This window comes from Lygodium microphyllum, chromosome 28 (genome assembly GCF_053477565.2).
Source record: "Lygodium microphyllum isolate KBCC chromosome 28, Lygodium_microphyllum_v1.1.10, whole genome shotgun sequence".
Lineage (NCBI taxonomy): Eukaryota > Viridiplantae > Streptophyta > Polypodiopsida > Schizaeales > Lygodiaceae > Lygodium > Lygodium microphyllum.
In genome coordinates this window covers 109,968,637-109,980,017 of record NC_141162.1, presented here as the reverse complement: position 1 = coordinate 109,980,017, position 11,381 = coordinate 109,968,637, and the positions used below count along the sequence as shown (strand labels likewise).

Genomic DNA, 11,381 nt, shown 5'->3' with positions numbered 1-11,381 from the left:
AGTTGCACAATGTGCAAAGAGAAAATATGAGCATCAATGACTACCACATGAAGGTGAAGAAGATTGCAAATGCACTTGCTTCCATTGGGTCACCAGTGGAAGATGATGATTTAGTTTCTGTGACCTTGAATGGTCTAGGAAAGGATTATGCACAGTTTCGGACATCCATTTCAGTTCGTGAAAGATTTCCTGATTTTGAGGAGTTGATTGCTCTTCTAATTTCTGAGGAACAGAGAAATGGTGGTGCATCTTCTTCAGGAGGAACTTCAAAAGAAGCTGTCTTCTACTCAAATGCTGGAAGAGGTAGAGGCAGAGGTAGAGGAGGCCGATTTGAGGCCGTGGTAGAAATCAGAATATGCAGCAGACTCAAGAAAACCAGTCCTATGGAGGAGGACGTGGTAACTCTAGAGGCAGGGGGAGCCAAAGAGGTCGTGGTGGATGGCAAAGAGGCCAAAATGCAAACAGTAATGTTGAATGCTACTACTGTGGTAAAATGGGTCATATGGCTAAAGACTGCTATAAAAAGCAGAATGACATCATGAATGGAAAACTGCAACAAGGGAATTATGCATCTTCTAGTAGACAGGGTGATGACAGAAATGAGCACTTGTTTATGATGCAGCACATGAACAATTCTGTGACAAGTGCAGAAGAAAGCAATGATGTATGGTATGTTGACTCAGGTGCATCAAACCACATGACATGTCATGCAGAATGGATGGAGGATGCAAGGAAAATGGAAAAACCAGGATTTGTGGAGACTGGTGATGATACTGCACATCCTATTGTGCAGATTGGAAAAATTCCCTTGTCTATGCAGGATGGGAAAAAGAAATACCTGTCCGATGTATTTCATGTCCCGAATATCACCAAGAATCTGGTTTCTGTTGGTCAAATGGTTGAACAGGGCTTGCAGGTCAGATTTAATCCTCATGGATGCTTTGTTGAGGATATGAAAAATAAAGGTCGCTTGATAGCAAAAGGAAAGCAGAAGGGCAGAATGTTTACATTGGATGCAGACATGTCTGAATTGAGTGCAGCAATGTTTGCACATGGGACTGGTGTAGTTGCAGATATTGATATCTGGCATAAACGCATTGGTCATGTTAATGTACAGCGACTTAAATCAATGCAGGCCCAAAATATTGTTGCAGGATTGCCAAAATTCAAGGTTGCAGAAATGCATAAGGTATGTGAAGCCTGTCAGTTTGGAAAACAGGCAAGGAAACCATTTCCTAGACATGTTCAAGAGAGTGAGAAGCCATTGGAATTAATCCACTCTGATGTGTGGACTACTAAAGCTGCATCTCTTGGAGGCTGTCATTATTTTGTCACTTTTATTGATGACTATAGCAGAAAAGTTTGGGTGTATTTTATGAAAAAGAAAAGTGAAGTTTTTGGGCATTTCAAAACCCTTAAAGCTATGGCTGAAAAAGAAACAGGTCTGCAAATAAAATGCCTAAGGTCAGATGGAGGGGGAGAGTACCTCTCAAATGAGTTTGCAAAGTTCTTGCAGGAGCATGGCATAAAGCAGCAATATTCATGCAGTTATACCCCACAACAAAATGGAATTGCAGAAAGAAAAAACAGGCATATTGGAGAGGTATCTCGTGCCATGCTCAATGAAAAAGACTTGCCAGATTTTTATTGGGCTGAAGTAGTTGCTACAGCAGTCTACATAATGAACAGGACTCCCACTGCAGCAATACATGGAATGACTCCAGAGGAGAGGTATACTGGTAGGAAACCAGATATTTCTCATTTGAAAATTTTTGGTTGCATTGCCTATGTACATGTGCCAGATGAGCTGAGATCCAAGTTGGATCCAAAAGCTGAGAAGTGCATCTTTATTGGTTATTCTCTGCAGCAAAAAGGGTATAGATGCTATAACCCTTCTACTCGTAAGTTTACAGTGAGCAGAGATGTTGTTTTTTATGAGATGAGTAGCTGGTATAAACCAGTAAATGTGATTGATGATGTAGATGCACAAAATGGTAATGATGCACAAAATCCACAGCAGCAGTCACAAAATATTAGTGGACCTGGAGCGTCCTCTAGCAGTGGTTCACATTCTTCGCCATGGACAGGCAGATTGAGATCAGGAGAATCTTCTCAAAGTAATGCAAATAGTAGTATGCAGGTATCACGAAAAGGAAAAGAGAAGGTTGATCAGCCCATGTTTGATGTGAATGCAGGTCACTCTTATGTGGATGGTGAATCCAGTGGCTCAGAATAGAGCATTGATGATGAGTTGGGTATTCCTTCTATTGTTACACCTGGAGTAAGGAAGACCAGGGATGTTTTGAGAGCACCTGGGAGTGAACCTACTTTGCACAGGTCTACGAGAGCTAGGTATCCTGTGGATAGGCTGAAATATGATGGATTTACAGCCATTCACTATGCATATATGGTCAAAGTGATACAGGAACCAGAACCCACTTCTTTTGAGCAAGCCATGGGAAAAGAAAAATGGGAGAAAGCCATGGATGAAGAAATGGATGCCTTGGAAGCAAATGCTACATGGGAATTGGTACCTTTGCCTAAAGGTAAAAATGCAATTGGCTGTAAGTGGGTTTATAAGGTGAAGCACAATGCAGATGGTTCTGTGAACAGATACAAGGCAAGATTAGTAGTCAAGGGGTATGCACAAACATATGGCATTGACTATGAAGAAACATTCAGTCCGGTTGCAAGGATGGCAACCGTAAGAGCAGTCATTGCTATGGCTGCATCAAAGGGATGGTCTTTACATCAGATGGATGTAAAGAATGCCTTCTTGCATGGTGATTTGCAAGAAGAGGTCTATATGGAGCAGCCACCAGGTTATGTGCATGCTGTTCATCCTGAGTTTGTTTGCAGGTTGAAGAAAGCCTTGTATGGCTTGAAGCAAGCACCTAGAGCATGGTCTGACAAGATAGGACAGTATCTTGTCACTATTGGCTTTCAGATTTCCAAGGCAGATTTCTCACTTTATGTGAGAAAAACAGAGAAAGGTATTATGCTACTTGTCATTTATGTTGATGATTTGATTATGACAGGTGACAGTGATGAAGATATCCTTCATGTGAAAATGCTATTGAAGCAGAAGTTTGAGATGAAGGATTTGGGAGAGCTGCGTTATTTCTTGGGCATTGAGGTGATTAGATCACCAAGTGGGATACAGCTCTTGCAGAGGCAGTATGGATTGGACATGTTGTCCAAATATGGGATGACAGGCTGTAAGCCTATTTCAGTTCCTTTGGAGCAGAATGTGAAGCTGAGCACAGATGCAGGTGAGCTTCTAGAAGACCCTACTATGTACAGACGCATAGTAGGAAGTTTGATTTATATGACTATTACCAGGCCAGATTTGAGCTATGCTGTTGGATTGGTAAGTCAGTTTATGCAGGCTCCAAGGAAACCACATTTGGATGCGGCTAGACGCATACTCAGGTATGTGAAGTCCACATTGCAGTATGGACTATTTTATGAGACTGGGGTTCAGATACAGTTGCATGGATACACTGATGCTGATTGGGCTGGTAGTATTTCTGATAGACGATCTACCAGTGGATATGTGTTCTCTTTTGGGAGTGCTGCAGTCACTTGGAGCAGCAAGAAACAGCCTACAGTTGCCTTGTCAAGCACAGAGGCTGAGTACAGGGGTGCAGCAATGGCTGCATGTGAGGTAGCTTGGTTGCATAAGCTACTTTATGATATGCATCAGCCTACAGATGGGCCAGTTGTCATTTATTGTGACAACATGAGTAGTATACACTTGGCAAATAACCCAGTCTATCATGCTAGAACAAAGCACATTGAGGTGCACTATCACTATGTGCGAGAGAGGGTTTTACTAGGTCTTATTGATCTAGTTTATGTCAGCACAGAGGATCAGGTAGCTGACATATTCACGAAGGCATTGGGCGCAGAGAAGCTGCGCAAGTTCAGAGACCTGCTTGATGTGCAGGAATTGGGATTGAGCTCGAGGGGGAGTGTTGAGATATCGAGCTCCACTCATGATATGCCAGGGTGACCGTTGTGCATTTATGTCACCGACGTGTTAGTTGCAGATGCGGTTGGTATACCACCCATGAATAATAGCTACATGATAGCTATCCTTATCTACTCTAGTTCGTGGCTCAGTTAGTATGCCACCTTAGTTAGTTGAGTTTGGTTTGAGACCCATATTTAGGGTTCTTCTATTTCTTTGTAAGTGAGTTCTTTTTGGCTTACACAACTAAGAAGAGGAAAACTGTTTTCAGCCTCCACCCTTGTGTGTCTTTCCCCATTGTGCAAGCAAGAAAGCTTCAAGCGAGACTCCTTCCTTCTCTCCCACAATCTTGACAGCATGTGGTGTCTTAGAATGATTGCCATTGGAAACACAAAGATCAATGTGATTGTGGGCCTATCACCTCCAATTAAGCCTAAGAGATCTCAATGCCGCTAAGGACATACAAGCTACTACATACACTTTGTTCTAAACTATACAATCATTGTTAGACCTTTCTAAAAGCTACTTGTAGTGTTAATATGGGCAAATGGATATTGAGAAGCATATGAAAATTTCAAAAAGATCCCCATTCATGCACCTATTCTATGAGCCCCAATCACTTTCTATGTATGTATAGATGCTTTTAAAATACCACTTAGGGTGGGTTTAACTCATTAGTGAGCAGTGTAGATTTCTATACAAGTTTCACTAGCAAACAACTTGCCAATATGAAGATGAATTATTTAACCATGGAAAAGGAGGGCCTAGGAATGGTGTACACGATGAAAAGGTTCCATCACTATTAGATGGTTGCACCATTCACCTGTTCGCTAACTAAGCAATGATATATCTTGCTAACAAACTATGTGCAACAAGCTAGATAGCATGATGGTTACATCTATTGCTCAAGTTTGATTTCACTATGGTGTACGAAAAGGCAAATGACTTTATATGGCAGATCATGTGTCTTGAGTCACAATCAAAAATGCTATTGTCGAGGTGTATGGCAATCTCCCTAGTGCACATCTTTTTTAGGAGAAGAAGGGAGGTTGCTCAAGATGGCAACTATAATACCTTATTGGGTTGACAACGTACAAAGGTTGTAGAGAAAGGACTTCCAAAAGGCTAGAGTGAAAAGAAATTCAACCCCATCAATTGATTGCAAGACAACTATGTCAACTAGAGCAACATAGATTACTCATAGGTGTGCAAACATAAGATGGACGATGCCATACAAGAGAATAGCATATGTTAAATTCTACAATCTTAGTTGTGGTGGCTAACTTTATTTGAAGTTGCAACAAGGTCTATCAAGAACTACCAGTGCAAATGTGTTTAAGGTACCCATTAGGAAGGATAGGTTGGAATCGATGCCCATCATCACTTGCCAAGTGTTTGAGAAATGGAGCATCGACTTCATATGCCTGATTAGCCTAGCCACTCAACACTCTCAAGTATGGTATATCATTGTCGCAACATACTACCAAACAATGTGGACCGAGGCTACTACCGTGACTTAATGGTCAAACGAGAAATGACCCTACGAATGTTGCCAAATATTTATAGCCTAGTTTACATGAAACAAGCCAAGTCATCAATCTCAAATTCAATATCATCTTGCACTACATAATAGCATGGCACCTATTATTTGTGGTAGGCAAAGAAAATTAAAAATAACAGCATGGTACCTATTATTTGTGGTAGGGAAAGAAAATTAAAAATAAAAGGACGGTGCATGTTTACCTCCTTACAATTGCAAGCAAGGGAAGGAGGTATGAAGCTGCCTAATTATGCAAGTTGTAAGTGGGAAAAGGCTGTGAATATGCAAAATGTAAGCCACTCCTTTCTCTTGCAAATATGTACATTGGTGATTTCCACATTTTGCTCTCGTCCCGCACATCATTTGCTTACATATTATGATATTAACATTACCACTCACCAAAAAGTTAAGACAAACCTGAAATAGCTTCAATGGTGATAAGTTACCTCATTAGCATAACCACTGTTCCACAAAGTACACAACCAAATCATACATTTGCCAAACCAATAAACTGGCTCCATCACAAGGATGCTGGATGCTCTTTGATTGACAAGTTGACAACTTGATTGAAAATCAAGATGCATGAGAACTGCTAGACTGACCGTACTATTTAGCAGTCGTTACAAGTAACTAGAAGCAAAAAAATGAAGCAATGTCTTATCGCATTTTCGAGCTGAAATGGAAGTTGTTTAATATCTCAAACAATTTCAACACAATGTCAATATGGAGCTAATCACACAAGCTCATCCAACTCTAAGAGGTACTTGTGTGTGTACTTCTCTTGTGAAAACAAAACCCCAAGTTCTTGCAGGGTACACACATGGCTGCGTAAAAGTGTTTAGACTTCCAAGTTCTTTAGGATCATGTTTATAACTCCAGTGATCAAATTACCAATTAACATTCTTAAAGAGAGAATGGGAGCTTGAAGAGACCTAAAATGTGAATCTGTACACTGTAAGAGATTGAATATATACACATGGATTGTACAAGTGGGAGACTATGTTTTTCATATCCAATGGGTACTCCTGAGTAACAAGAGTCTTATTTTTGGGGAGACTGTGTCTTACTGTGAACAAAACAAAGAATTTCCTAGGCTTTGCAACTAGCATGGCAGCTGTTATTACATGATGCCCATGAGATGCGATGCAGGTATGTGAGATTGCATCTGTAGGAGGTCAATGGCGGTGCTCGGCTCTATGAAGTTGAGGGAAAATTTGTCTTACATAATCATGGGGACAACTGTGGCCTTGGGAGATACATAGATGGATACAAGCACATGTGCCTTGGCAGATACATATGACACAAGCATATGAGTAAAACGTCTACCACAAGACAGTTCTGCTCTCAAAAAGCTATGGAAGGAGGAGAATCAACGTGCTTCCCTCTCTCCGATACACTTTGAGGCCGGCTGTGCCATTATAACCTGTGCATGGTGGCTAACCTGCTAAGACACACACAGCCATCCACAGGAAGAATACCACTGGAGAGGCCAGATAACAAGCACCATATCATGTCGAATATCTGAATGAAATGGGGTGCTCTTGAAGGCCAATCTTGAGACTTCATGAGCCTTCCTGCTGAAATTAAATTAATACCCACTCAATATGTAAGAAAGGCTTCCATCTGCATGATGCTTTTCTAGCATGTTCTCTGCAGGATGCCTTTCTTCTTGTTCCTGCTCTTCATCATCAGCATCATCATCTTCATCTGCTGTCTTTTCGTGGCCTTCAAGGCCCTTGTTATTTGCAGTATCAAGAAAATCCCATGCTTGCATGTCTTCATGTTTCCGGTTCCATGCTGTGTCTGCGAAGAGAAGAGAAGAAAAACTCGAGTCACAAAGCCTGCCCTTCCTCAAAAACAGAGGAACCAAGAGAAGAAACTCACCATCGATCAGACTTAATTCTTCGTGAATCTGTCTGTAATCATACGCCTTCACCTCCCATGCTGCCCCTTTCCTTCCTTCTCCTGAGCATCGAAAGAGAAAAACAGTCCACACAGGACATGATAACCAAATTTCTGACACAAATTTCACAGAATATGGTTTTGTGATTAACGCTTCAAATTCTGACAAGTAACCAGTCATAACAATCGACTGCACAACATGATGCTCTTCAATTATCTGAACTAGCGACAGCATATATAGATTAAGCCTTGGAATTATCGTAGGACTGCTTAATGAAGCTTCTGAGAGGATAGCAATCGGACAGACATATGAATCATGTCAATTAGCCACAGAATATATGGATTAAGGCTTCGAATCATGGTTTCCCCCTTCTGCATTTGATTGTTAGGACTGCTTCATCAAGCTTCTGAGAGGATAGCAATCAGACAGTCACATGACTTATGTCAATTAGCGACAGAATATATGGATTAAGACACAGATCGTACTCAATCGAGCTTCTGAGAGGATAGCAATCAGACGGACATATGAATTATGTCAATTAGCGAGAGAGTATATGGATTAAGATACAGAAACACCATTTCCCCCTCCTGCTTTCGATTGTAAGGACTGCCTAATCGAGCTTCCGAGAGGATAGTACTCAGACAGACACAGGAATTATGTCAATTAGACCCAGCACGTGGATAAAGTCACAGAATCAGCATTTCCCTCTTCTGTGTTCCATTGTTAAGACTGGTTAATCAAGCTTTTGAGAGGATAGCAATCGGTCGAGCATGCGAACCGACAGAAGATACATACCTGTCTGCAGCAGCAGAAGCAGCGGCAGGAGCAATCCGGAGAAGAGAATCGAGGAGAGGCCCTTCCAATTCACCATGACTGAGAAGATATGCACTGACAGAGAAGGTTTGGAGGGGGGGGGGGGAGATAGACAGAAAGGAAGATGAGAAAGTCACCAAGGCTTGTGTGGAGTAAAGATCATTAATAAAGGACTAGTCTGATGAGGCATTTGGGTTTTGGGTTAAGTTTCATTTTGTCATGTGCCACAAGTTTTCCCCCCCTTCAAGACTCCCTCTTTGATGGGTTAAGACAAGGACAAACTCATTAGTGTCTAGCACTCTTTTGCTTTGCCAAACATTACTCCATATATTGCTTTCCTTTGATGTCTCCATTAAACTGCAAGAATTGGGCACTAGATGTTGACATCGTCCCCGTGGGGCTTACACATCGACTTAAATGGGAGCTCTGTCACTTTGAATAGAAGGAACACAATGTGATTTCATTGAATTGGGCTCCCCTATTATGTTCGTCCACTTGCGCAAGTCACTGGGAAATGAGATTCTCACCCTTCCATCACCGAGGCATTGGGATGTGCAAATTTTGTGCTTTAGGTTGATGTATGTTTGTCGATTGTGACATAGGCTAAGATAAGTGCTTTAGTTGGCCACTGGATATGTAATGATCCGTTAAGGAAGACATAATGGAGATAAAGGCCACATGCAATGGTCCAAAATATTGTTTGCTATCATAACATATGTTTGAGTCCACCTATTTACAATCATATTGCCCCTGTAGGTATGTGATTTCAAAGGCACAAAACTAGCACTTAATCCTTCTACCATCAACCAAAAAGTGACACTCAACCCTCTTGTCACAAGATTGATAAGATGTGGAATTACCTTGGCCTATTCTATGTTAATAAAGAGAATGCATGCAAGGATTAATTGCTTTTGCTAGCAAGGTTAACCACCTAACCTAACACTAGGTTTACTTACATGAGGTAGAACCTATGGAAACGCTTACATGTAAATGACTTGTGTAAGGAGATCCTAGAAATCTAACCATTAGGCTAATGGGAGTGTTCCAATACCAAGATTACGTGATCTAATTTGCTTATGAAAGCTATGATGATGATGATGATGATGATGATGATGATGATGATGATTTCCTATCATCTTGTTGCTTTCAAGGCAAATACTAATTTATCCATAACCCCTCTACCTAATTTCTAATTTCATAGCACATTTGACCTTTCACACCAACATTCTTTACTTTCTTGAGTGTAGCACTAATACAAAAACCCGAAGTCCTTTCCTTTTCAAACTAGAGCACCCACTTATTCTTCAAAATGTAACCACTTCAAGGAAACATGAGTCATCATTGAACCATATTATCCCGAGCATTATCTTAAGGTAGTCACATCACTATTTTATGCTCAAGAGAAGACTACTTTATGTCATGTTCCATTGACCATATTTTAGAGACGTCGACAACATGTTTGTGATTATTACATAAAAGGCTTCTTCACTTTCACACTCTTTCCACACCTCCACAAAATGATTCTTCTCCATGTACCTTTGTTTCTCTGATTGTCTCTTTCTATGGCAGCTTATGTGTAACTTTTTGCATCCTCCATGCACAGAGTTTCTAGATTGATCACATCAAAATTCAAATTGTGGAACTCTTGCCTTCTTTTCTTAAGGATATAAATATGAAGCCCAAATATTTACAGCCATAGGAAAATATACAGTTAAATATGGTTGAAAGATCACTAAACGCTAGCATTCATGCTTAGTTTAGTGACAACTTTTGAATTTTTTAATTGAAATGCTAACCATGCACGCATGTATTCATGTTGGTATTCCAAAAATGTATGGTGTCACTAGCATACATTGATATGAAGCAGCACACTTATTCAACTGCTTTTCCAATCTCAACTATTGTGAAATTATATTTGTAACAATACATACAAAAGCTGCACTTGACTTGAAAATGAGACAAAATTGCTAGTTTGCAGAATTGTATTTGTAATGCTTAGAAAAGGATGTAAAGATCTCATAGAAAAGAATGTAAAGATCTCTATATAATGGCTCAGAAGGCTTTTGAAAGTACCCAAGTCAAAAGGCTTTTGAAAGTACCCAAGTCAAAGGTATTGAGTTTTTATACAGTTCTTGTTTTACATACATATTCATATGCATAGCATGGGTGCATGCTTACAATCATGCATTCATGTATGCATATGTGCACTCACATACATACATGTGTGCATATGCATGCATGCAGTCATGCATTCACATATACATGCACATACTAATATTGTAAGTGTAAATGTACACTAATAGACAAGCATATAAATACATATGTTTGTGTGCTTTTGTAGTTATGTACATGTGTAGATAATACACCATACATACATATGTAAACCCATTTATATTCTCATGCATGCATATGCATACATATAAGTTCAAAAGCATACATACGTAGAAAGGAAAATAATTTAGCCCTCTAGAAAGTAGTCCAGGGGCAATATCTCCAAATATTTGTCATATTGAACTAAATATGTTCCAATCCACATACATTTGTAGAGGGAATGATTGGATTTTTCCTTGTACTTGTCTATGTAGCCCTTTAATAAGTATGTATGCAATAATAACAATCCTATAACTCATTGAAAATTGTCTCAATCACCTACTAATTATATTAAGACGTGCTTCTAATATTACCATGCCTTGAATTAAGATATCTCATCACCACATCTATTGGAACCAAATATAGGACTTCATGTGCATGCACATGAAGACTTCATGATGCCTTGAATCAAGACATCTCATCACCACATCTATTGGAACCAAATATAGGACTTCATGTGCATATGCCTTGAATTAAGACATCTCATCACCACATCTATTGGAACCAAATATAGGACTTCATGTGCGCACATGAAGTCCTATATTTGGTTCCAATAGATGTGGTGATGAGATGTCTTAATTCAAGGCATCATGATATTAGAAGCATATCTTAATATAATTAGTAGGTGATTGAGCATGCATGTGTGTGTGTGTGTGTGTGTGTGTGTGTGTGTGTGTGTGTGTGTGTGTGTGTGTGTGTGTGTGTGTGTGTGTGTGTGTGTGCGCGTGCGTGTGCGCGCGCGCGTGCGTGCGTGCGTTCGTGTGTGTGCGCACGCGCACAAG

General features: G+C 40.2%; 1 protein-coding gene across 2 annotated transcripts; it reads right to left on the bottom strand.

The window, feature by feature from the left end:
- Positions 1–6,451: 6,451 nt before the first annotated feature.
- On the bottom strand, positions 6,452–8,525 carry LOC148011861 (uncharacterized). Of its 2 annotated transcripts, XM_087670852.1 has the most exons (3): positions 8,212–8,525; positions 7,398–7,478; positions 6,452–7,316 (listed from the first exon to the last, which is right to left on the bottom strand). In XM_087670852.1, exons 1-3 carry the CDS (start codon positions 8,285–8,287, stop codon positions 7,102–7,104), a joined length of 372 nt encoding a protein of 123 aa, XP_087526978.1. In that variant the 5' UTR covers positions 8,288–8,525; the 3' UTR covers positions 6,452–7,101. The 2 variants fall into 2 exon arrangements, with proteins under 2 accessions (XP_087526978.1, XP_087526976.1); XM_087670850.1 differs by lacking the exon at positions 8,212–8,525 and having other exon boundaries at positions 7,398–8,203.
- Between the last annotated feature and the right edge of the window lie 2,856 nt (positions 8,526–11,381).